Raw genomic sequence first — 27,864 nt, 5'->3', positions numbered from 1 at the left:
TAATAGTACAGCAGGACACAACACACAACTCCACTTTGAAATTAAACAAAAACTTGTTTTAATATGCTGTTCCCCCCTTTATTGAGAATATGCAAAATTATGTAAAAAAAGAAAAAAAAAAGTGCCGTAACAATTAAATGATTTGAAACAAAAATAAATAAAACATACATTAAAACAATAAAAAACAAACAAAAAAAAAAAACACTGATATGATACACAATGTGTAAACCACACAGGGAAAATCGATGTACCGAGCACTTAATCTGCCGTCCACCCTCTCATACGTTGGCAGACTGTCTCACAGGTTTTGTCAGAGGGGCGTCCCACTGGAAAGGCATCTTCTAGTGAGTACAGCGGGATTTAGTGGTGACCTAATCATTTTAGTGCCCTGAATTGACTACTTCATTTCACATTATGCCTTTGATGTGCAAAATGAAACTGTATCACAATGAATCAAGTCTTGTCATCCTCAAAGACCGAAAGACTAAGCTGAAAATACTGGGCACTTAGTGACATCTTACATGTAGAGAAAACACACAAAAAAAAGCCCACCGTTATGTATTCTGTCAGGTACCGGTCTGCACTATCGTCTAAGTCTACAGTTACACTAGATGCCATACTCTTCCTACTGGGCTCCTAAAGAAAGGCCTAGTAAGTGGTTTGGGTTTACGCCAGCATCCTCCTAAAATACAGACAAGCAGCAGAAGGAAAGAAACAGGAAACAGGAAACAGTAAACGCACACAAAGAGGTGGAACATTTTCATGAGAAGGCTAGTAGGTATCGGAGCGTCATGAAGACACATATGTCCATCTATGCAGAATGTTAGTTCACACACGCTTATAATCATAAGGCTGATTCAGCTGTGCTGATCGAGGGAGCATAAAATCGATTTAGCCAGGGTGCAGATTACCAGTCCGTTAGTGCATGCCATGCATTTGTCTGCAAGTTCCCTCCCTTTATGTTTTTGTAATTGAAAGCTGCAAAATTTTGCAAAGACTAGCAATGGACATTTCAATTTCCAATGATACAAATTCTTCATTGCATTCCAAAAAAAATAAAATAAATACAAATCAAGACCCTTATTAAGCTAATTTAGAATAGCTTGAATGCACAAAAATGTAACATCTAAAACATTTTCCAAAAATGACACTTATCTAAATAGACAAACTTCAAAATACAATTGCTGAGTTTGCGCATAGTCTGCTGCATTCAGTTTGGTAAACTGTGCAGAACGTGTTATATCAAAGAATGGTAAGCTCAGAGGAGAGCAGACAGGCACTGGAGTTGTTTTTGTCCGTTCACGAGGGATCCGTCTGGCAGTTCGTTGGGCTTGCTTCCTGTCACATGCAGCTGTGTGTGTTTTGGTGCGGTTTTGCTTAGCCGAGCTAAGCGGTCAGTCCAGATACACAGGTGTGATTCTAAAGGTTACGCTACAGGGTAAAACAACAAACAGACCTCATACAGAATCCTGTAGAAGGGCACATAGTACATTTTACATACACATATAAGATCCATTCAGGAACAAGTTACAGTATGTAGTTTTATTAGTCCAGTTTACTAAAAGAAAGTGTTTTATTTGCTAGCGATGGCACTCTCCTCTCCGGTGGGGTGTGTGCGGTTGAAGTTGAGTCCTACATTGGGTTTCTCTGGGCCGGGGCCGATCGTTGTTGGCGGTGGCTGAGGGGCTCCGTTACTGGGCAGAGGCCCCCATACGCTCTGAGTCCCAGGACTGCTTTTGGGTTTGGGGGTGGTTGGACTGGTCAGGCCGAGGCTGGTCAGAGCGTCAAGGGTTCCATCAGGGTCCACCATCACATTTATAACTGCAGGGATAGAGAAACACATTAGAAAGTGTGAATGTGTGTGTATTTTATTTTGCTACATCTGCATATACTTATTTAAATTTGAGCAAAAACATCATGAGTTGACTTGAATGTAACAGTCAGAAGTTAACAAAATATATCTCAAATAATTAAAAAATGAAATAAAAAAGCTGTACAGCATATTGAAAATAGAAATGTTAGAAGATTATTAAGGTGAGCTAAATTTAGCTGCATTGTGCCGCTGTTGCATTTAGTGTAGACATGGTGCAAGTCTTACCTTGAAGCTGTTTTTCGACCCTCTTCAGCTCTGTTAGTATAGATGAAATTTCCTAGATGGTAGAAAGAATAATTAGCAGAAGTACAGATCAATGTCTATTACTGTAAGACATTCAGCATTAAGGAACTTACCTTGTTTGTAGTTTTGGGAAGTGGAACTTCATTGTCCAAACAGAGTTTACTCTCAATATCATCCCAGTTCCTGTCTTTGTCCTTGAACAATATCCTTTAAAATAATGAATAAGCAACTATATTACTAAATTGTCTTTTAAATGTTTCAAATAGTTAAAAAAACACACACACAGAGATGGAAGATCACATTAATCCTTGATATCTATCTATTAGCAGTTAAAGTTTACATGTGAAAATGTAAAACTGTAATATAAGCAGTAAATTCCTATAGAAAACCATGTAATGCTTTAAAACAGTGCTTCTCAAACTTCAAGAACCTCTAAATAAAATTAAATTCACTGAAACTTCATGATTTCAGAACTTTCAAGATCTGTATGTTCTTAAAATGTTATAAAAGGGCAAACTATATATATATATATATATATATATATATATATACACACACACACACACACACACACACACACACATATAATCTTACCATTTTAGCACATCAAATTATGTTACTACTCCATTAACTATATTCTAGTCCAAAATATAGTACCTTTGACAATGTAGGAAGTAAAAAACCAAAAAAAAAAGAAAAGAGTAAAATAAAACGACTTGGAGTTATTGGGTTTCATTAACTTTAATTATAGTAAGTGTGACACCAATGAATTTAATTTTTTTTTACATTTTTTTTTTTTTTTTTTTTACAATTATTCAGTGTGAATAATAATAATAATAAAAAAAAACTATAGTACGTATTAATACAGTACATAGTAGGTTTAATGTAAGACTGTTTTATTTCTGTAACATTATCAGTTTAATAATCTATGACTGCATGACTGACCTGATTTTGCCAGCGGTTTTATCTACAGACTGTCGGATTTTGGAAGACAGTTGGGAAACCGACGTCAGCAATAAACTGTCTAGCACCGCCTGCAAAAGAACAACCATCAGGACCGTGTCAATCAATAATTTACCAAACAAACAACATCCAATCAATAAAACACTGAGGTAATTAAACTTAATCACATCATATCAGTTTTCACATCACCACTCACACACCAGGCTACACTGAACAAGACGTTCTCATCTGGAGCCACAAACACACTTACAAACAAAAAACAGTCTGCTGAATCATTCACTAACACACATTCATAAAGTCTGAAAGATGAAAGAAGTGGTTCATACCGGTCTCACCTCGTCCCGGTTCCACGTACGCCTGCGCAGGGCCGCCTGAGGGTCCAGGCTGTCCGGGGCCCGGGGACGAAGCTCCACTGGTCTGCCATTGATCTCTGAGGCTTTGGTGTGAACTACAGGGGGAATCTTCCTGAAGTTTAGACTTTCGTCAAAAACTCTCTCAACCAGCTGCAGAAATAAACAAGAAACGCATTGAGAAGAAGCACCATGCAAACTAAAAAAAACATCTTGAAAGTGAGTAATGCAGTTTAGTGAAAGGCAGTGAGATGTACCTCCTCTCTGGTGTCGATGGCGGAACCCGGTGTGGTCGCGGCCGTGCTGACCGTGGTGCTGGGCGCAGTGCCGGAGGAACTGACCGAGTCGATCTCGCCCGCCACGTCATGGATCTCTCGTGCCAGGATGGCCAGGTCCTTGGCGAGGTCCTGACTGATCCTACGCACACAGGGAAATAACCTGTAAACATTCAGATGGGTGTCTAGACTAGGGGCGCACAAATACACACATCATGCAAATGACAACACATTAGGTAGTCCCTACTCTACTCATGCACATTCACATGCTTATATATGCAATCCCATAGCAAATTAACATATTGTATGGATGACATGCATCACATGCATTATTTATAAAATAGAATTATTATAACATCAAAAATACACTACCGTAAAGTTTTGGGGTCAGTATGATTTTTTGTTTTCTACTTTTAAGCATTAAATTGATCAAAAGTGACAGTAAAAACTTTTACATTGTTACAAAAGATGGATTTTTCACTTCTTTTCTTTTGAATTTTTTAAAGAATCCCATAGAAAATGCATCAGGGTTTCCTCAAAAATATTAAGCAGCACAACTGATTTCAACATTGATAATAATAACAAATATTTCTCGAGCAGCAAATCAGCATATTAGAATAATTTCTTAAGTATCATGTGACACTGAAGACTGAAGTAATGATGCTGAATATAGTAATAAATTACAATTTAAAATATATTAAAATAGACATTATTTTAAATTATTATAATATTTCACTGTTCTACTGTTTCTATCCAATAAATGCAGATTTTGAGCATAAAAGATTTCTTTCAAAAAGTTACTTACTATTAATGTATATAATATTATAACATGGTAAATACATCAAGAATGGCTCATTACATATGAATTGCACATTTGTTGTTTTAAGGTGTTGATTGATGTTAATTACTATGGTGTTTAAAAATATTGAAATAACCATTTATAATAACCACAAGGTGGCAGTATTGCTACATGAACACAAGTTTAACAACAAATATATGGCATTTAAGTTGCTAAAGATGCAATGTGTCGCTTTTGTGTGAAAGAATTCTTCCTTAAAAACTTATATTACACAAATAAATTAAAAGTATGAATAGTGCTTTTAATATAATTTCCACTCACATTAAGATAAAAACACCAGTCACAAAAGCAGACTACTAAAATCTGATTTTACATTGAGTAGGTTGCCTTGCTGAGATCACATGAGCAGCTGAATTAAACTACTTTGGTCACCCCACAGTTACTGGACACAGTCAATTACAGAGTAAATTAACCACAGCTAACCACAAACACTGCATTTCTAAGGTCAATAGTAACTAAAAACGTATTGCTTCTTGAAATTGAAATAGTTAAATGAAAACAGGAAATCAGGAGTTAATGAGAGATTAAGACTAAATAAAATGTCAAAAACAATATGAAAAAGTGCGAGAGAGTGAGCGAGCTTGTGATCAGCTTGCATTAGTGTTTGCCCTGCAGCAGTGGGTTTGAAGACAGTCTCTCTTGTTGCTGTTCCAGCTGTAACTAATGCTACATGAGGACATCTCCTGAGATAACCGACTATATGCCTACATGTAACGCCAGCACTAAGCGCCCACTTTTTCAGTGGCCTTGCTTCTCAGTGTATTTCACCTATTCATTTTTTCCACAGGGATTTCAGAAGATTTTTCATTAAAGAGATCTAAACCTTGAAGCACACCAACCGGTTCTGAGATGAATCACAGCCTACGTTTTTTTTCTGATTTTCAAAAAATCTCATGAGAAAGAACAGTCTAGCATAACAAAGATAACTACATCATACGGTTTTTGTGTCAAGTAACTGTGGGGCACTTTAATAATATGATAATGTGTTTGTGTGTGTATTTAGGACACAGAGTTGATGAGTACCTGGCAATCTCCTCGCTGTGGGCTGTCCAATCTCGTATGTACTCCTCCTGTTCTTTCATCCTGTTCTTGAGGAGGAGACCCCCGGGGCTGGTCGGGACCGGAGTGGGACCACCCAGCCTGCTGGTGCGAAGGGTGGTGCCCGGCCGCAGGCGAATGTGTTTGGGAGAGTTCCGGTTAGAGCCAAACTCATCCTCAGAGGTAGAGGCATATTCAGGAGGCAGCCGTCTCCACCGGTTAGAGGCTGAAAAAAGAGAGAGGTATGACTGAAATGCTTACAGAAACACAATTAATATCAAACGATAAAGTTCCATATGAATTGAGGGCGTGGCTACAGGTATGCATATTTCAAAAAGGCCTTTAAGAGCAGTTAATGTATGAGTATTTTTGTCAGTATTACACACACAGTCTTCAAACGCCTTGCATCTCTGTTACATGATGCAAAAATCTTCTTCCCCACTGGCTCAAGGTTTATAAACATGGAAAATATCTATTATTGTATTCAAAATTCAAGTACAACAATCTTTTTGATGCTTCAAGTTTGTATTTGTACTTTACTATATTACTGTACACGGTTCTCGTAAAAACCTTGTTTCAAATGGGGATGGAGTAGTTATGAACTGTAGTTATCAAAATTATGTATGAAGAGTTTAAAATAAACCACTCAGCACAAAAGAAGCTGAATATTGCAGTTACACTGCAGAAATCAAACAGCAAAGCTCTTCTCAGCAACTACCTCTAAAATATGACACAAGCAAGTGATGAAAAGGATATTCGGGATGATGGTTTTGGTTAAGATCTGGATTGGCAATGTAAAGGTTGTGGTTTTTATTCAAAATAAGTGTCCTTCATAAACTCCAGGACGTTTGCATTTAAATGAATGTTTTCTTTGCGCCTGCAAAGCCGTTTGCTGTCATGCTGTTTTAACTTTATGCCACCAGGGGGAATATGTTTAACATCCATTGACCCTCATTTCTTATTGCTCAGCGCTTGCATCAGCATATGAGACACAACGTTGCTCTGATTTTGACTGTGGCATTAAAGGAAAAACATCTAAGAAGTAATAATTTCAATATTAACATAATTCATTACTCATAGTTCCCTCAGAGCACTGAATCTGCAAATATCCTTAAAAATCTTTACTCTTAAGTACTTAAATATTAGTAGGCCAATGTGAAAGCAAACAAACTGAGATCATTTTCATCACAGCTGAGTTTTTTTTTTTTTTTAAAGCATAAATTAAAAAATAACACTGATTGTAATAACATTTAAAAGCATGCCGAGTTTTAGTTTCTACACACACACACACACACACACACACACAGCCCAGATATGTTACAGTACCCATGGGCTCCTCCTCTGCGAGAATACTTTCAGGCTCAAGTTGAGTTTCTGTGTAAAATGGGATCTTTATAAATATCACAAGCATGCAGAAACAGACAATTACAGACAAACATGACTAATGACAGTGATCCAGTCCACATGAAACACCAAGAAAATGCACTGCTAAAATCTGCTGAATGCTAAATGTCTCATTATGAACACAGTTAAAACAACTAGACAACTGTGTAGTTTTTATTGGTTACAGAAATTTTACAGAAAATAATTATTTTAATGACTTGGCATGAAAATGCACCCTATCTATTTTCTAAATGGATCTTGATGAACTTCATTTGTTACTCATTTGTGGATTTAAATTTTTTTTGAATTTGGAATTTTGAAACAGAATATCATAACTCGATCTTCCAAACAGTTCCATAGTATTTTTTCCATACTATGGAAGTCAATGGCTACCGTCAACTTTTTGTTTACCAAAATTCTTCACCTGTCTTCTTTTGTGTTCAACAGTAGAAAGAAACTCATACAGGTTGATATATGAGAGTGAGTAAATGATGGCAGAATTTTCATTTTTGGATGAACTACCATCATGAATTATTATATGTGACCCTGGACCACAAAACCAGTCATAAGTGTCAATTTTTCAAAATTGAGATTTCTACATCATCTGAAAGCTGAATAAATAAGCATTGATGTATGGTTTGTTAGGATATGACAATATTTGGCCGAGATACAACTATTTGAAAATCTGGAATCTGAGGGTGCAAAAAAATCAAAATATTGAGAAAATCGCCTTTAAAGTTGTCTAAATTAAGTTCTTAGCTATGTATATTACTGATCAAAAATAAATTCACTAAATATCTTCATGGAACATGATCTTTACTTAATATCTTAATGATTCTTGGTATAAAATAAAAATGGATAATTTTGACCCATACAATGTATTTTTGGCTATTGCTACAAACATACCCCAGTGACTTTTGTGGTCCAGGGTCACATATAACAAAAAAAAAAAAAAAAAAAAACAACTTGCTTCGTGTACTGTGTTAAGCTAACTGAGACTTGTTAGAGCACAAAAGCGTCTGCTAAATGACTAAATGTAATGTAAATGTTACTATCACTTTGATGTTTTTATCGTTCATCAGCCCAAAAAAGATTGTTCTGAAAGTGATTCTAACGTTATTGTTCATGATAGTGTCATTATTGCTATAGTTGTATTGTAGAATTCACAATTCTCCAAAAGTTTGAACAATTACTAAAACTTTATAGTTATCATTACAGTAATCATCCTTGGTGTGAACAGCCCTTTACTATTACTGTTTTTTTAAGCAAAATATTATTAACTTAACAGGGCTGTCCTAAAAATGCAAAACTGTCAGTACACTAATTTAAGCCCCGCTTCAATTAAATATCTTATACATATAGATATATAAACTTGTTGACCTGACTAGTGAGTTGTCAGACTACATAAACACAGTACTGATCCGTTTCTTTATCTCAAATTGGCAGATCACCTCACTTCTGCTTTCCGCACCTGCGAAGTAACATTTCCAAACACGCAGCAGCTACACGAGTATATTAATATTACTATTACATTCCTCCTTACCTGATGGGGCGCTGTTGACAGGTGCTGTCTTCGGCTTGGGGTCTGTTAGTTTGGAGACACTATTAGCCCTCATGCGTGCAGTTAGCTTGCTGTCCGGTGCTTGCTGATTTGTGCTTCTCAGTCCCAGACGAAGCGCCGTCTCTGCAGACAGACGTGTCGCCGTGGTCCTACTGACCGTGGCCTCCGAATCGCTCCGTGCTGAAAATGAGCCGAGTCTTGTGCGCCGTGGTTGCGCTAGCATGTCGATGCGTGACTGCGCCTTCTTCCCCGACGGTGGTTTGGAAGTGGAACTGGTGGTGGACACCTCAGATGCCACCGAGACCCTGTCCGCATCCGCCAGGTCCGTATCCGACGTGTCTCCAAGCCGAGCCCTGCGCAACAGGGATGCCCTCGTGGGACGGGGCTGCGGAAGACCAGCCTGTTTTGCGAGGGCTGCGGTGCTAGTTTGCAGCGTCTTGCTGGGTTTTGCAGACCTTGCGGATTTGCTGGTATCAAGCTTGGACTGCAAAAGGTCATCGGTGGAGGTGAAGTGACCTTTGGTGAGTGAGCGACTGGAATACATCTCCTGGTCCGAGGACAGGATGTCTGAGATGGCTAACGAGGAAGTCTGATCGTCATCAGTGAGATCTTGGGATGGTTGGCGGCTACGGGAGGACGTCTGTACTGAACGACGAGAATCTGAGCGGCTTTCTGTGGTCTTGGTCTTTGTTTTCCTCTCAAGACGCTCCCTTGCGCTGGTTGTGGTTTTCGATGTGGTGCTTATGTTGCTTTTCTCTCTATAAAGGCTGCTGAGGGATCGACGCTTCTGAACTGCCTTTCGATCGCTCTCGGCTGCCACCTGGCTGACCGTGCTAGCCGTGTCGATATCGGATTCGGGGGATAAAGGGCAGGCTGTGGGCGCTACCGGGTCCAGCTTTTTCTCATCGCGGAGTTTAGCCTCAAGGAAAGCCATGACAGCTTCAGTGTCCTTGAGAAGAGTCGCCGTGTCCATGCTGCCCACCGAGTCGCTACGCTCCCTTCCTCCGTTCTGCCGGTTGATGCGAGGAATCAGTTCTATGGGGACGTTACCGCTGGGCTTCTCAATTGTGAAACTACCCTGCCTCACCAGTGGCTTCCCAGACCTCTCCCCGTCACTTCCTTTACTCTTGTCCTCAGAACGCCTCCTGCGACTCTCCTCTGATGCTCTCCTCTCTCCACTTCCCAGGGGGCGCACAGATGACTGTTTTCCTGCCTTCCCGTCCTGCTGGATGCTCTTGGATTGGCTAGACACAACGTCCTTGTTGTCCGGAGTGCCGATGCACTCGCCATCACCTTTATGGTCATTGTGGCTTTCTTTTTCTTGGGGTTCTGTGTCCTGCTTCTCACCGATCTCAGAGCGCTTGATCTTCTCCTCTGTGGGAAGCTGTGGCAGAGTCCTTCTTTTGCGCTCAGCTTGGCTGGAAGTAGTGGAGCCAGTGCTCTTGATAGATATGCCGGCCTCAAATGCATCACCATCTGAAGTTAGAAAAGAAAATATATATTAAATGCAACCATATATACAGTACAGTACCGTTCAAAAGTTTGGTCTCAGTAAGATTTAAAAAAAAAAAAGTAATTAATACTTTCATTCAGCTAGGATGTAATAAATAGAACAAAAGTAATTCATTTATAATGCTACAAAAAAAACAAAACAATCGTTAACACTGTAGTACAGGGATCAATTCTCACTATTAACTAGTTGCTTATTAGCATGCCAATTATTAACATACTGGATGTTTATTAGTACTTATAAAGCGCACATTCTGCATGACCATATTCTACATCCCTAATCCTACCCAATACCTAAACTTAACAAGTACCTTACTAACTATTAATAAGCAGCAAATTAGCAATTCTGTTCATACAATTCTGTAAATTACCTCGCTCTTGATGGACAAAAGCCGGTGGTTCTGCCCCAGAGCCCTCTGGGTCTGTTCTCGTTTGATTAGCAGCTAAACTGGCCCACTGTGAAACCCAGCGAGGGCTGCCGACTGCAACCGAATCCTCCACAAGTCTCTATAAATGAACCAAAGACGTTTCTCTAGTCAGTACTAATCACTTGAATTACCCCTACAATAGTTGTCTGTGGTCCAGTTCAGCACAGAGCTGATGGGTTGTGTGATACATTGGCTTTCTGCTACACGATGTGGAGTCTGCATTATATTTTTAATGTCTTTTCCAAACAAACTACACTTATTTTGATTATGTTAGTCTTAGTAAGCGCCATTAAAATAGTTAAACAACAATAATCAGAAAACTCTCTCTGCTCATGCTAGTGTGAAGACTGGGTGTAAACATGGCATGGATCCACAACAAGGATTCAAAACAAGGACTCTTTTGTAGCCTTATTCTTGTATGTGTGTGTGTGTGGATATTGCCTTAAGGCAGAAGACTACTACTTCTCATTCCCGAACTGGGTCAGTGAGCAAGTGGCCAATTCTCAGCCTAACAAGGAAGTGGTCAGTGGAGGGAGGTGACTGACAAATCACTCTGTCAGTATTCCTGAAAGTCCTTTCCATGAAACATTAAACCCAATCATTCAAACTAGAATGTTAAATGCAGTTTCAAATGCAGTGTAGTCATAGACCAAAACAAATTAGAAACACATTAGAAACAACCTGGTTTCTGTTACATGTAAATCTGCTGATGAAATCAACAACATTACACTGCAAATTATGAAAAGCTGTTACTTTGATAAAAGACAGCTGTTTATCATGCAGAATAGTTCATGCAAGAGCATTAATCTAAATGAATGACAACATGATAAAGGCACTTCAGTCTTTACCTCAGACACAGTGGAGCTGAGCTTCTTGCCGTCCTTCACTTTTCCACTGGCTTCTCGTTGTTCAGGGCAACCAGGATTCTGAGAGTCCTCCACCCCAAACACCTACACATGACAAACACAAAACACATGCAGGAGAATCAAGAGCTGCTGCTCTTACTGGCGAGCTGTGACACAATGGTAGCATCTATGTGGCTGCACTGTGTATTCACTGCAGACTCCACAGCAACAGAGCCAGAACAACATCTTGGGGAAAAACAAACATGAAGTATTAAATGTCAGTTTCAACAGAAACACCTACACAACACAGGATGTTAAAAAGCAAACTTACGTCAGCTTTATTGACAGTGACTCTGTATAAAACAAATAATTCTGTCTATCCACCTGACTATTTACTGATCCATCCATCATCCATCAGGGCTGGATGATATTAAATATTCACCACATATGTGAACCTGGACCACAAAACCAGTCTTAAGTCACTAGGGTATATTTGCAGCAATAGCCAACAATACATTGTATGGGTCAAAATTATCCAGTTTTCTTTTATGCCAAAAATCATTAGGATAATAAGTAAATATCATGTTCCATGAAGATATTTAGTAAATTTCATATCATAAATATATCAAAACTTAATTTCTGATTAGTAATATGCATTGCTAAGAACTTCATTTGGACAACTTTAAAGGCGGTTTTCTCAATATTCAGCCAAATATTGTCCTATCATAACAAACCATACATCAATGGAAAGCTTATTTGTCAGATTATGTATAAATCTCAATTTCAAAAAATTGACCCTTATGACTGGTTTTGTGGTCCAGGGTCACATATTGTTGATTACTTTAGAATGTATTTAATCTGCATTTAATTTGGTTTTTAATATCATTTTTAAGTTTCCTAAATACTTAATTGTTCAAAAGGTTAGTAAGATGTGTTTAAAGAAATTAATATTTTATTTAACAAGTACCCACTAAAATAATCAAAGTAACAGTAAAGACATTTATAATGTTAAAGAATCAAATAATCAAATATCACATTTCCACAAAAATATTAAGCAGCACAACATTGATAAAAATAAGATTTTTTTTTTAGCAGCGAATTAGCATATTATAATGATTTCTGAAGCATCGTGTGCCACTGAAGTCTGTAGTAATGTCTGAATGAAAAGTCAACTTTGACATCAAAGTAATAAATTACATTTTAAAATATATAATATTCAAATAGAAAACATTTTTAGTTTTAATAATACTTCACAATATTACAGTTTTGCTGTATATTTGAACACATAAATGCAGCCTTGGTGAGCATAAAAGCCTTCTTTGAAAAAAAACAAACAAAAAAAAACAACCCCAAACTTTTGAACAGTATTATAAATATCAAGATATCTACTGAAAATCACCAGATGGCTGAAAATGTTAAGAATTTTTTATTCCCCCATTATAGCTGAAAACAACCAAATGTGCAATATTCTTCTGTTTTTCATTGTATTTTTAAAACAAATGCATGAACATTCATAAACACTCCATAAGTAATAGCACACAGACATGCATTAAAAAGGCAACACTTAAAAACTCCCCGAAGATAAAATTAATAAAGGAGGAGTTGATTGGTTGGCCACATGAGAGCCATTATAAAGCTATTAGACAGAGAGCTTCACAGCAAGATGCACTCAAACTGCTTGATGTTCAGAGACACATTTCCAGGATAAACACAACATTCACAATGCACTCAAGAGAGCATGTTGAGGATCATTACAGTGCTTGTAAGGCTGTATTGACATTCCTTAAACATTCTGACATCTAATGTATAACCCTGAGTATTAAACATCTGCATTTAATATAGCCGGCCTCAATTCAAACATTGTTTGCACACAATTTCAGCCTTAGTGCTATCTATTTTTTTTATTTTTTCTTCTTTTCTTCCACTGCTCACAAGGGGAAGTGACTCCCATGTTAATCTGCGAGTCTTGTGATGAGTGATGAGGTTTGATGACAAGTGAACTACCATCCTCCACAAACCAAGCCAGCTGGGTAAGTGATTAACAAAAGGAAACATGTTCATATACTTTTCTGTCAGACAACATCTTAAAGGGATAGTTCACCCAAAAATGAAAATTCTGTCATTAATAACTCACCCTCATGTCGTTCCGAACCCGTAAGACCTTCGTTCATTATTGGAAGACAAATTATGATATTTTTGCTGAAATCCGAGAGCTTTCTGACCTGCATAGACAGCAACGCCACTGAAATGTTCCCAGACACAGAAACGTAGTAAGGACATTTTTAAAATAGTCCATGTGACATTAGTGCTTCATCAGTGCTTCAACCGTAATTTTATGAAGTTACAAGAATACTTTTTGTGCACAAAGAAAACAAAAATAACGACTTTATTCAACAATTTCTTCTTTTCCATGTCATTCCACAATGTATGTGTGTGGTGCTGCAGAAGCAGGAGCCGGCTTCTGTGTTACATGGACTATTTTAACGATGTCCTTAATAACTTTCTTGGCCTTGAACATGGTAGTTGCGTTGCTGCAGGGTCAGAAAGCTCTCGAATTTCATCAAAAATATCTTAATTTGTGTTCCGAAGATGAACGAAGGTCTTATGGGTTTGGAATAACATGAGGATGAGTACTTAATGACAATTTTCTTTTTTCATTTTTGGGTTAACTATCCCTTTAACCAAACAGTTGCCATCCATAGTATGGAAAAACATACTATGAGAGTCAATGGAGACTCAATGCATGCATTTTTATATTTGGAAGAACTATCCCTCTGAGACACAAATCATCCCATCTCCTGCCTGATAAGATCATCAGTTTTTGATTTGATTCAGAATTGTTAATCAACCAGGGTTATGGTTAGTTTTCATACCTTATCGATCATTCGCCGTGCCTCCTCTTCCTCAGGGTTGCTTTTATCCAGTTCAATGGTGTAAGTTCCCTTGTCGCTCTGGTCGTCGTCTTGTTTCTGAGCCTCATCTGTGGGACTGGGCTGACCGGTAGCGGCAGGGCTCTGCACCACCTTTGGCTCCTCAGATCTCTGCTTGAGCAGGAGTCGAGCAGCCGTGGGGGCAACCGCCGCTAGGGATGATGACATGCCCTTGCTGCCGTCCGCTGCCGTGGCGACGACCTTAGGACGTGAGGGCGGTGCAGGGCAAAATCCCTCCCCTGCCACGCCTCCGAGCAGCGGTGCGGTCTGCGAAAACGAGTAGGAGCGCCGTTTGCGAGGGTTATCCTCGTCATAGAACTCGATCATGAAGGCTGTGCGGCTCACAGAAGACGACCCCTCAGTTCTGACCCGGCCCACTCCTGCGGCTCTCAGGCGCTCCTCCAGTGCGGCATGGCGTTTGCTGCCAAATCGCAATCCTAGGCCATTCTCGGAATCGCTCTGCGTGCCATCCTCGTGTTTACTGCCTGTAACGGAAGATCGTTTGGATGGGTTATGGCAAATTTGAACACAGAGCAGGGCAGTGCTTTCAACCAAGCGTGCAACTTCAGACGCAAACCTAACCAGAGCTAACACAAAATCCCCCATGCGATACACCCTGAGGCATTACAGTGGACTACAAAACCGGTTAAGTCTCTGGACGCTAACTAAGCCCTACTCTCAGCGAGAGAACAGGAAAGAAAAGGCGAGGAAATAAGAGGTGGAGGAGGGGGTCGTCTATTCTTCAGCTTGGTCGGCTGAGGAAGCAGCATGCAGTCAGAAGTGACAGCCTCTGCTCTGGGAGACTGGGAGAAACAACTACACCACTCCGACAGTGGCCTTTCACGCACAAACCGTGAAACAAAGCAGCTCTTCTGTGTCTCACAGCATGTTCTTTGAACAAGGAGAGCTGGCCCCACCAGCCCTCTATGAGTCAGACTGTATTTACTCTAACTAGTCCGATAACACCAAGCAAACATGCGTATTAAATTATACAAATACAGGAATTAACATGTAGTATTGTTTCATTGCCTCTAGATCATGCTCTGTATGATGTAAGCTACCATTCAAAAGTTTGGGGCCAGTAGGATTAAAAAAAAAAAAAAAAAGAATTGACACTTTGGTAATGCTTTCGTATAGGGACCAATTCTCACTATTAACTAGTTGCTTATAAGCATGCCCATTATTAACATATTGGCTGTTTATTAGTACTTATAAACATACTTATGCTAAATGACCATATTCTACATCCCTAATCCTACCCAATACCTAAACTTAACAACTACCTTACTAACTATTAACAAGCAGCAAATTAGGAGTTTATTGAGGCAAAAGTTGTAGTTAATGGTTTGTTAATAGCGAGAATTGGACCTTAAAATAAAGTGTGACCCACACTTTTATTCAGCATGGATATATTAAATAGGTAACAGTAAATACTTTTATACTATTATAAAAAATAATTCTAATTGTAACAAATTCTGTTCTTCTGAACTTTCTATTCATCAAAGAAACCTAAAAACGTAGCAAAACTGTTTTCAACATTGATAATAATAAGAAATATTTCTTGAGCAGCAAATCAGCACATTATGATTTCTGAAGGATCTTGTGACACTGAAGACTGGAGTAACGATGCTGAAAATTCAGCTTGGCCGTCACAGGAATAAATTACATTTTATATTTAAATAGAACAAGACAATAACTAAAACTACTTTTCATATTTTAATAGTTTCAATCAAAACTGGATGGTCTGATTTAATTAACCTCCAAATCCTGACTTCAGACTGTGTATTTAATTAGACTGAAAGGGTCATCTGATCAACATCCAACACAACAATAGCTCTAATTTTGTAAGTGACGTTTAAGGGCATGCAAATCTGAAATCAATTACACCACAATAATAGAAGTGTTTAGAAATAAAAGTGGTTACAACAAGTAATGGTGCAGCTTAAATGTTTCAAATAAGAATATCAGTAAATATTAGAAAATTAGTTCTGCAAATGGACTCAAACAAAACTAAATAAAAAAAATATATATATAACTTACACATTTAAATAAAATTCATAACTTTGATTAAAGGTAAAAACTGAGTATGGTGCAATGAAAAACTATACAGATTTTTTTAAATGAAATTCAAAATACACTCAAAATAAAATAAAAAATTACAACATAAAAAAAACGACTAAAATTGAAAGCAAAAATATAATAACTCTGTCTCAGTTTCTCTTTCTAGTTCTCCAAAATCCAATACACCATTTTCCCACCTCAAACAAGAAACAAGCCCTCAAATGATCAAAACAAAAATTCAACTCACCAGTGGACAATCGAAACAACAATCCAACTCACCAGTTCTTAGATCTCGCCCAACAAAACAAACAGCACCAATGCAGTTTCCAAAAGACAACCGCAAACACAAGCACTAAAAAAGAACCACGCCTGAGACTGGATAGACCGCATAGTCTACCAGCCTTCACCAATTATCAGCCCTGCTTAGAGCTCACACGTGGATTTGCTGTCAGCTCTCTTTGGCTGCAAAGCACACGCTCCTCATAAATTAGCACACATTTCATTACAGAATCACGCGATGGCGAGCAGAGTGGGCTTTCCTCTCCCAAAGTGGCATGCGGCAGTTTTTACAATGAACAGTCCTACCGGAGGGAAGCATCCCAGGTGATCCATAGAAGGAGAAGGTTTTTGTTTAAGAAATCAGGTTTTGTACAAAGTAGATCTCAAAGTCTAGCTAAACCACTACACAGACTAATCAATAGCACAGAAATCGGTGCAGTTCTGCTACGGTTAGAGAAATGGCTTCTTAAGGAGAGTGTAAGGAGAAAGTGGAGCGTTAACTGCATTCTTTGCTAAGCTCTGTCAGTGAGTGCAAGGAAAAAGGGTTTTAAAAGTGCTAGGTGGCAGCTAATCCTGTGGAATGGGAAATTCAGCTGACGCTATACAACCCGTCTACTGGCTGGTTGTCATCATTATTGAATCCCTTTAACAGCTGTGAGAAATCAGAAAAATATCAAGCGGAGTGAAAGTCGGCAGTCTAGATAATGAAAAGGAATGGATGGCTATGAGGTTGTAGAGGTCATGTCTCACGTGACGGGCATCTTTGTTTAGTCTATGATTCTGTCCATTTAATTGTGTCAAATGTTCAAGAAATAAATTACTGTTAAGCCCCGCTCACACCAAGAACGATAACTACAATATAAAGATAACTATATTAGCGTCCACACCGGCGAACGATATTGTCTATATTGTTTATTCTAAGTGTACAAGCATCTGTCGCTTTAAATTCTTGAGCACGTTATAGCAGGATGGATTCTGATTGGGCGTCAGTGTTTGTATTGTTCATCAGCTGGAGAAAAAAACTCGTTCTGGCAGCGATTCCCATGATATCGTTTCTCTGTGCCTTTATCGTTATAGCTGTGGTATGGACTCTGCTATTCTTTAATATTGAGAACGATTTTAGAACTATATCTCTATCATTATCTTTATAGTTATCGTCATTGGTGCGAACAGGCCTTTAGACTCCACAGCACTGCTCATTTACATTTGTAAAACTGCAAAGATGGTGGAGGTGAAGAATACAGACACTGAAGCTTCGAGCTGACAGAAAAGTCAATGGCATTCCCCTTCAATTGTCCTTTAAGGCTACAATAACCTATGGTGCTACAATAAGGCACCATATACTGCTTTTGTCATTTGCTCCTCTCTTCTGAATGCAAATAATCAATCTGAAAGTGTAAAACATAAGTGAACTCCCTAGGCATCATTTAAAATGATTTAAAAACATGCAAGTCCAACTTCATTTGAACTGACCATTAAAAACTCCCTTGTGGCTTTGAGAGATTAAATTCACAAGGGAATTTCCTGTGGATGCCTAGTGGTGGCATCAGCATGGTACAAGGTCTCTTTCAAAAACCTTTGCACTCACTGTACCTCGGTAGAGGCAAAACTCCCAAAAAACACCTGAAGACCACATGACTAACTGCTATAACTACGCTTATTAAAAATAGTTCCACCCCACAGAAATTGTCATTATTTACCCACACTCATGTTGGTCCAAACCTCTTGCTGTTATATTTTCTGTGGAACACAAAAATAAACATTTTGGAAGAATTTATTTTTAACAAGCTTGTGGAGAATGGCTTACCAAAAAATAAATTACTGGGTTGTTCTTTTTCACATTTTCAGGGTTGGTAGATGCATGGAAAAAGTCAGATTTTCATGATATGTCATCTTTAACACTTTCACACTATATTCTAAGTCTTCTGAAGCCATTGGATAGTTTTATGTGAGAAACAGAATTTTTAATAAAGGCGTATGTCTAACTCGAATCAATGTTCAGATTTAAAAATAGTGTCAAATAGGCAAAAATGCACATTTTTAATTTCTGGACAGAAATGTAGGCTAGTAGTGAATAATGTCTTAGCTTTGTTTGAAGACCAGACCAAAATTTATCACAGAGCTTGGTCATTATGTACTGCTGCTTTGTTTTATCAAAAAATTCTACGTTTGTGTTCCATAGAAAAATATGGGTTTGAAATGACATTAGGGTGAGAAAATGTTTAGGAGCACTGTTCCTTTAAACAAGGAACAACTGTTTTTTTTTTGCACTTACACTTCAGCTCTAGCTGAATTTGCTATAAAATTTGCTATGGTAGCACTACATGTCTTGCATTCTCCCTTGGGTTTATTGCTTCTTGTATTATTCTCATTTGCTTTCATAAAAGCACCAGCTAAATGAATAAATGTATGTGTAATGGCGTACCTTTAAGCCTCTTGAGGTGAACAGGCACATCACTCTTGATGCTTTTACTATCCTCTTCTGTGGACTCACGCCTCACTAGAGGAGGGTCATTCTGGGCAAGCCAGTCAGCCACCTTGCTCTCAGAGGCCATGATGGCTGCCTGCAGGGTGCTAAGGTCTTTACCGCCAGCGTGAGGTGATTTTTTAGGTCGTGGACGAGACACGTGATCTTTAATGGTGACCTTCCCTGGGGAAGTATCGTCAAACTCAATGGTGAATGAGGTGTTGGCCTGCGCGGAGGCATTGGCCGTGGCTGATTTTGCAGCCCCAGTGCCCTCAGTGTCCTTTGTTGGGATCTCATGGATGCTGTTCTGTGCCATTTGTCCCTCCTTGCTGGGAATCTCAAAGTAGCTGGGCTCAGCGCCTACAGGCCCCAGACCATTTTCCTTTGATTTATCACCTCGCTTGGTCTCTTTGCTCTCTGTGGGGCCACAAAAAAAAGAAGAAAAATAAGGATCACCATCTATGAGTTAAGGGTCATGGCCTCAAAATGAACAGAATCAGATCAGCTTGCTATAAATCAAGACTGTGGACTTGAATCATTGTCAGGACAAAGCCACCGTTTAATATCTTTCACATGACAAGAATTAATGGGACGGCTAATGGCACCTTAACAACTTAATGGGCTGAGGACACATGCTCTGACACCCTAGGCATGGTGCTAAATTTTGGAAATGACAAACTGTTTGACTAATGCTACACAGAATTACCAATTTTCATGCTATTAGTTGGAATCAGCAGAAATGACACAGTGTCTAATAAACAGACCAGAGGCTCTCAACCCTAGGGTTGGCAGAGATAAAAATTTATATTTACCGTACCTATTTCATTTTCAATTATTTTGTGAGCTGTAGTTTACATACCAGTTCACATGCATACTACCTTTCAAAACTCACTTTTGATTAATTTGTAATGTATTTTTCACAGAAAAGATGAATACCCATAAACTGCAGTTACTGTCGGCTTGCACTTATTTGTGCAGTGCAGGATTTAGTGCTTTTGTCTACGTTAAGACCAAATGTCTCATAATCATGGCACCAATGTATACGCTGAAAACAAATAATGAATTAAAAATGAAATGTACTAAATAGTGCTGTCAAATGATTAATCGCGATTAATCGCACCCAAAATAAAAATTTTTGTTTACATAATATATGTGTGTGCATTACTGTGTATATTTATTTTGTATACATAAATACACACTGTATTTACATGTAAATATTTATATAATTTATTTATAGAGACATAATAAATATACACATACACACACATATATTATGTAAAGAAAAACCTTTATTTTGGATGTGATTATCGCGATTAATCGTTTGACAGCAATAGTACTAAATAGTATGTTAATCCTGCCATGTGGGAAGAGAGAAGGCGAACCTAAAAATGAGTCACAGCGCAAAACGTGAACAACTGATTTAGATTCTCTATTTAAGCTGCTATATTTATAGCATTTCATTAATTTCATTGAGGTGTGACTTCAAAGCTCAATTTAAATAAATAGTAGTAATTTAGTAAATACTCTATTGTTGTAGGTGCACATGCTTTTTACAGGTACAGCAACATTTTCCAAATATGATATCATCATGACACTATCAGTAATGCATGTGAATCAGACTAAATTCTACTTAAATTTCCACAATTACTTCACTACATCTAATGTACTGAAAGTCACGTCTAGTTAATCCTCCGCACAGCACAACCTATCAGAGCGCAGCTGAAACTTCCTATTTTTAAAAATACTTTTGCACTTCCTCTTTTAAGTTATTATATTAACAGATACTTATAAGACATAAAACAACACCCTCAGCAACAAAACACAACAGAAAAGCACTAACTACTATTAGAATTCCGCTAAAATCCTTTTGTTTGTTTTTTACTACTAAACAGATAATCACATCTGTTTAGCAGAACTTCTCAGTAAGTTCAGTAAGATCTCAGTAAGTTCATGTGAGGCACAAGATCTTGTATGTAAATATGCTCCTTTCCTAACAAGTTAACATAAGATTAACTAGGTTTAATAAAGTGCAAAAACTTCAATACTGAAAATACTTACAAATCTAGCATGTGTGGCTGCCTCTGTGATGAGCGGCACTGGTGTCACAGAGGAGAAAGCAAACACGCCTCTGTGACAATGGAGATGGAGGGGGCTGGGCCTGTCTACAAATCAATCTATTCACTTCTTAAGGGAGACGGTTCCCTTTACATTCTCTTCCTCTTTCTTTCCTACGCTGGCCTGTGAGTCCCTGCCTTCGGAAAACCAGCCTTGGCTGCTGCCTAAAATAGCTCTAGGAGGTGTTGGCACTTTGATGTGGTGGACTGTTGCATGAATGATTTTCTCTCTCTGTGGCAGCACTGAGATTTAGCGAGCCTGAAACAAATAATGCTGATTAATTTCGAGCTTCTGCCAACTTTACTGTCTTCTGAACCTGAGTCTGTACTCTTTGTCTGAGTAACACTGTAAGGTTTTGTCAAACAATGCCACTCAGTGTGCCAGCACTACCCCTTCGAGATATATTTACCCAACATTCCCTCAGAAAGAAACAAGGCTTCTTCTGGGAGCAGATTTTGCATTTCTGAACAGAGATGGTGCTGTTTTGAGTGAATTAAATTAAGAGGGCTCAAGGGCACGAGTAAGATCTCTGGGCTTTGATGGTCTATTCTGGGGTCAACGATAAAAGCGGCACACATTATAAAAAAAGAAACCTTAATAACTCATGTTTATTGTTATTTTGGTCTAATAACTGTTATTATATACATGTACATAATCTAGAAATGTAGCATTTATTCAGTACGTTTACATGTGCTGTTATAATCAAGCAACAGTGGGTAAACGACAAAAGTCACATCATAAAAAAAAAAAATCCACATTAAGTGCACAATATGTTTTTCTTGCTGTATCAAAAGACTATTTGGAGTACACTTGTCTGGTTTAGTGTCTGTAGCAAATGTGTGATGTCCTGCTGTGGTAAAGCCTCTGTAATCTACAATCCCATTACTCCTATACGGAGCAAGTTAATGGGATTCCAGACCGCTAGATCAAATGCCAGCTTCAATCGGAAACAAATTTCACACTGTTTTTTTCTGGATTAAACAGCAAACTCTTCATTTTCTTCACAACTGTCCTCTGTCTGGTGTAGATCTGCTCAAAATGTGGTAATAAGAGAATCTTCCTCTGACTGTCTAATTAAGCCAAAGTGTTAACTTTTGAAGTGTTACAATTTTAAACATTTGTCCAAGAAAAAAAAAACTTTTGTGAAAGCAGAGTGTTTAAAAGGATTCTGGGATATCTTACCTGCCCCGCTGTTCTCCTGCTTCTTTCCAGATGTTTTATTCTCTTGTTTAAAGGAATTCTCATCATCTGCATCCCCATCGCCCCACCAGGATGGCTGTCCATACAACGGGGTTCCCCTGTGCACGGCAGCTATATCACCTGTTATAGAAATAAAAAAAATAAAAAAGACTTTGCTATTGAGGACATGAGAGTTTATGTACATAAGGTATAAACACTAGCACTGTATGTAGCCATGTTTGTATTTCACAACCTACTTTCCTTTCCTCTGATATTATGTGCTGTTTCCTTTCTGAATTTAAAGGAGCAACTCACAAATCTAATTTGCTTTCATGTTTACATTTAAATGTCACTTTTGACTGAACTGTTCCTCACAAAAAGCTCTTATATGGTTTCAAAAAACTTGGAACATAGTGCATAAGTTGTATGGACGAGTTTATTGACTTTTAATCGAGTCTTTCGTCCCTTTTGATGTTTAATAGCCATGGCTACTATGAAATGGCAGTGTGTACATCAATCAAAATCTCCGTTTGTACTGAAAAAAAAAACAGCATACAGTTTACTTACTTATCTATGTACATGATGCAGAATTGCAGCTAAACCTTAATTTCATAGAGTACAAAGTAACCGAGCTCACTGTATGCAAGATAAGCCTGTTTCTTTTTGAAATATTTGCCAATTGTACAGTCCAAATTCAAGTAAATTGTAGGGGAATACTTTTGATGTTCATAATACTAATTCAGAGATTCCAGCGCTGCAGTGGATTTGATTCTCTTACATTCACATTTACATTTATGCATTTGGCAGACACTTTTATCCAAAGCGACTTACATTGCATTTTTACATTTTATCAGCTCTTGCTTTCCCTGGGAATCGAACCCATGATCTTGGCGTTGCTAGCGCCATGCTCTACTATTTGAGCTACAGGAAAGCTTAAGAAATCAGTAGTTTCTTCATGTGATGCACACAGTTGCATCATGTAACTTTAACAGCCGGGGGCCAGGGGATTATTGGACAAGCCTGACAATTAGCAGGATGAAATAACCAGGTGGCAGTGAGATAAGAGTGAATGTTAAATGCTACCCGCCCTTGACACGCTGACGGCTGGAAAACAGAGGCATGGGCATAGGGCTGTTCCCTTCCCTATTATTAAATGCCCAGCACTTCACGACAGGGCTGAACCATAGTTCTAATTATGTAGAGTAACACACAAATACATGTGTTTAGATGCGTTCAAGTCTCAAATAAAGCAATAAGCCCCATGAAACTGTGGTTTACAGTAATTTTAGAACAGCTAATAAGGGGCGCCCCATTAGGCATGGCATTACATATTACAACATATACCTGGCAAGGTATATAGGTATTACAAACACTAATTATTCCAACAAGAAATGTAGTTCTTCAGCAATGTTTAGGAGAATGGCTGCCATCCTGATGGGTCTAAATCAAAAGAGCCCATCCCAATTATATTCTCTAATATTATAAAACCTTGTGATTAAAATGAAAAGAACACCTCTCTGATTTGAGGTATCATTCATGTCCATAGCACAAACAGTGTGACCATTAAATGTGAAATCAATGGAACTTGACAATGTCATCCTTAATTTTCCATTTGTGACAAGCTTTTTTCCATTTTCCATTACAGGATAAGAATCAGATGCAATCTTCTCTTTAGCCAGAGGGCCGTTTTTCTCTTTCACAACTGTCACATGTTTGTGTCACACGTTGCTACAGTGGGAAGAGAGTTAATGGTTTTCTGATTCCCACCCTGGTGCTTGACATCAGATGAGATGACAGAAGGTCACTTACACCTGTCACTAGTCAATGCCTCGATAAAAATAGACCATGATCACTTATGTCACCTTGCTCTGCTGAAAAGGGACAATGGATTAGTCAGATGGGACACAGCAGTGGCTAGTCCAGTTTTACTCACATTATTTAAAGATGACGCACTATTTTGCATCACCTACAAAGTGGTTTGAAATCTTCAGACACAAATACAATTATTCATAACGTATACCCTAACATCATCAAGGTGATTTTTACCTGACATCTTGTCATCTCCTTTGTTTGGCTCTGCAGGTTTGGCTGCTGGTTCAGCAATGGGCTCTGCGGGTTTGCTCACTTTGGCTTTGTCTGGGGAAGGCTTGGGGGTTTTTGAGGGCTCTGCACAGGTGGGCTTCTTGCCCAGCTGAAGTTGGCTGGTGAACTTCTCATGCTGACAGAAAGGAGAGAGAAGAAAACAGTAAGCACCAGAAACCTGTCATTAAACATTACTTAAAAAAAACAAAATCAGCACGTGCAATTCTGATATACTGTTACCAGTATATCGTTAACTATATTAACTGATTCAGAGATGTAGTGGTTGTTTTACCTTCAGAGCCTCCTCTGGCACATGCAGCTCTCCTCGCACCACAGTGAACAAGTTGGTATGTGAGTCGGGTTAAGGAAGACAGTTTCATAAATAGCCAAAAACATAATAAATATCCATACACATTCTCACACAGGGCTCAAAATATGGAACCACATACCTCTAGTTCTACTTCTTCTTTTCTTTGTCATGCACATACACATAAATCTTTCAAATTATGAGTGTATAAACAAATTCAATCACATACAGATACACATAAGGACTTTGAAATACTAAATTAACACTAAATCTTAAAGGCTTTCAGAAGAAAATCTGATGACATTGAAGTACATTGTGCATTGAAGGATATCATATCCAAACCGCAGTTTGTCATCAATCTTTAAAGTGATGTACATCTGTTCCTGGATTCTGACATCATTCACAAATGTCTGAAAATAAGAGTCACATGATCACATTTTGGTGGGCTCAACTTATACTGGTCCAAATACGTTCATGAAATGTTAAAATATTAAATTAAAATCATAGACAAAGTTGTTAATCATTTCTAGTTCACCATAAGCACTGTACCTTACATAGGTCAAAGGCCAGATTTCCTAACAGCTTGTGCCAGCGCAAACCGTCTTTTGGCTTGAAAACAGTACTGTCAGGTTTTACTAAAGACGCACATTGAAGAATTAGCACTGAAAAGGCGTGGACACAGTTTTTTTTGCACCTGACCTTATTGAATATGTATTTGTAGGAGTTTCCCTTTCAGACGCAAAATTTCTGGGAGGAGAGTATTAAAATGAATCACACTACGCAATTTACTTTTGCGCTCGTCAAATTATTTTGCGCCTGTGTCGTCAGTAGATCACTGGCACATGATGTGCATCGGCTCTGCTTATCTGCGACTGCACTAATTTGTGCTGTGCTTGGTATATTGCGTTAATCGATATGTAAATAAGAAGTTGCGTCTGTGTTCTTTAATTTGTGTGTTGTCAGCACATCACTTGCAGAAATTTCCACGCCCAACGCACTGTTTTGGAACTGCGCTCTTGCGCTAATTTGCTCTGTTTAGTAAATCTCCAAGTGTTTTGAGGAATGGATTTGTAATATACTGTTTTACATATAGAATTTTCAAAGACCCTGTAAATTAAGTTGAAAAATTCAATAAAAAAAATAAAAAAATAAAATAAAAAGAAGAAATAATTAGTTACAGTCTTGAATGATGATTTGCTATTTGCCAGTCAGGCAAATTGTATTTGATGGAGGGATATTTTTATTTTGAGAGTATTTGATTAGACAAGATTATAAATGTTACATCTAGCATAGCAAGCATATAAGCCACAAAAATCACAAAAATGTATCTAATGAGGCATGTAATACAGGCATAACAGTTTGGAACTTCTTCAGAGAATTAAAACGCACACACACACACACACACGCAAAACAAAAGGCTTTTCTTTCCTGAAGCAAAAGATTATACAGATCAACAAGTCAATATCCCTTGAATCTGGGCTTTTTTTAATCTACTTAATCTTAGAAATGGAATAATAACAACATGCTTATGGTTTATTCTCAAAACCTCCTTGATCTGAAAATCTCCATCAGATTGTAGCTATGGTATGGTACTGTAGCAGACTGTACCTGAGGAGCACCATACACACACACTACACTCCATTAACCCGCCAAGACATCTGCGTATTTAATGAGTTCAACTTCAAAAGTTCAGTGCACAAATGGTTTACAGATCCCTACTACAGTGAGAGCCACCTCACAAAGTTTATAATAATGTGCTTTAAGGTCTGCTCCGTCTCAAATATCAGCCGCTTCCTGCAAATCCCAACAAAGAAGGGGAGCAAATCATACTGACAAAGCACTTTCTAAAGCATTCAAGTCTAAAATTCCCCTTGAAAAGCTGAATCAATCTCCTCATCTGTCCTTCCTACAATATAAAAAGACCTTAAGATATTTTGCAGGAATGTGGGGTCAAAGCTAGGAAATTTGTGCAGGCTCTTCGGTGGCTGACTGCAAGTTATTTCCCTTTATTCAAAGTTTTCAACATGTGCCAACTTAAACTAGAGGAATACAGTTTCATACAATGTCTGGACTTGTTGTGCGGAGTTTTGCTGAAAACTGATTCCTGGTCAAAATGAGAAGTGTAAACGGTACTGCTAAAAAAAGGTGGACAATATGCTGCACATACTATAATAGTAATTTCCTGCCAAAACAGGACAGGAAGAGGAATTCTTAAGCATGACTCAACAGGAAGAAGTTGTAATTTGTGTGAGCGGCCCCATGAGTTCTCATTTAGTCATAGAGTTTCTACTGACCACAAACAGAAAAACATAATCTAACACAAACAGAGCACAGACTCAGGAAAAGCAGACTGCACCTCAATATATTACTATGGTTTAGATTTACCACATAGTAAAAGAACCAAGTATGAAGGAAGGTTTGCATTTGAGTAAGGGGCAAACAAATCTGCGTCAAGATTCATTAAGAGTCTGAATATACATAAAATGGAAATGACAAGTCTAATTTTAAAGAACCTAGCCTTTATTGGGTTTTTTTAGTAATGACTGGCTGACTGTACATTATCTTGCATATTTCACACTGACTCAATAAGTAAATGGAGATGATTGATTTAAACTGAAATTATTTTATGTAAGAAGAAAGACTGTAAAGTGTGACATGCAGAAAGCACAGTTAAAATGGCGGCCTGGTAAAATCATCAAATTTGTTGCTTTAAAATCAGTGGCATTCATTTATCAGAAATGCACCACTCTGTTATCTTCCCTCTTACTCACCCCATTCAAGCTTCCCAGATCCTTTACTTTGTGCTCATCACTGCTGGACTCATAGTTGATGACAGCGTGCTGCTTGTCTACACTGCGAGACTGCAAATCACACACAGATAAAAGCAAGAGTTTGTTAAAACCAGAGAGAATTTTTGCTGAGCATTATCACTTCATGGATTTGTTATTTTTGTAAGCTAGTTTATATACAGCCACAGAAGTATTTTACCTCGTAGCAACGACAGAATTTGAAGGTGACATATCTTACAAGTGCAACATACCTAAACTGACAAACATCTGATAAGAAACAATCTTGGCAAGATTGGCTGTGAGCTCAAGTTGAAGTCACATTAGTGAA

The 27,864-nt window shown here is 38.2% G+C and overlaps 1 protein-coding gene across 2 annotated transcripts in view; it reads right to left on the bottom strand.

The window, feature by feature from the left end:
• Window positions 1-67: 67 nt before the first annotated feature.
• The window catches only part of cep170aa (centrosomal protein 170Aa), a 41,249-nt gene continuing 13,452 nt past the window's right edge, over window positions 68-27,864 (bottom strand). Inside the window, exons 3-20 of one of the 2 annotated variants that reach the window (XM_058795793.1) lie at window positions 27,519-27,608; window positions 25,079-25,157; window positions 24,733-24,791; window positions 24,405-24,576; window positions 22,362-22,499; window positions 19,023-19,481; window positions 14,201-14,742; window positions 11,331-11,432; window positions 10,426-10,561; window positions 8,528-10,021; window positions 6,928-6,975; window positions 5,587-5,827; window positions 3,687-3,867; window positions 3,406-3,582; window positions 3,062-3,150; window positions 2,230-2,323; window positions 2,099-2,150; window positions 68-1,821 (exon numbers count right to left, since the gene is read on the bottom strand). In XM_058795793.1, the coding sequence (XP_058651776.1) occupies window positions 1,574-1,821; window positions 2,099-2,150; window positions 2,230-2,323; window positions 3,062-3,150; window positions 3,406-3,582; window positions 3,687-3,867; window positions 5,587-5,827; window positions 6,928-6,975; window positions 8,528-10,021; window positions 10,426-10,561; window positions 11,331-11,432; window positions 14,201-14,742; window positions 19,023-19,481; window positions 22,362-22,499; window positions 24,405-24,576; window positions 24,733-24,791; window positions 25,079-25,157; window positions 27,519-27,608 (4,401 nt within the window). In that variant the 3' untranslated portion in view covers window positions 68-1,573. Of the gene's footprint in view, window positions 1,822-2,098; window positions 2,151-2,229; window positions 2,324-3,061; window positions 3,151-3,405; window positions 3,583-3,686; window positions 3,868-5,586; window positions 5,828-6,927; window positions 6,976-8,527; window positions 10,022-10,425; window positions 10,562-11,330; window positions 11,433-14,200; window positions 14,743-19,022; window positions 19,482-21,122; window positions 21,511-22,361; window positions 22,500-24,404; window positions 24,577-24,732; window positions 24,792-25,078; window positions 25,158-27,518; window positions 27,609-27,864 lie in introns of those variants that run through there. The other variant, XM_058795794.1, reaches the window with a different exon arrangement.

Source organism: Onychostoma macrolepis, chromosome 13 (genome assembly GCF_012432095.1).
Source record: "Onychostoma macrolepis isolate SWU-2019 chromosome 13, ASM1243209v1, whole genome shotgun sequence".
NCBI lineage: Eukaryota > Metazoa > Chordata > Actinopteri > Cypriniformes > Cyprinidae > Onychostoma > Onychostoma macrolepis.
Note: the sequence above shows the minus strand (reverse complement) of the source record. Positions and strands in the feature narration are given on the sequence as shown.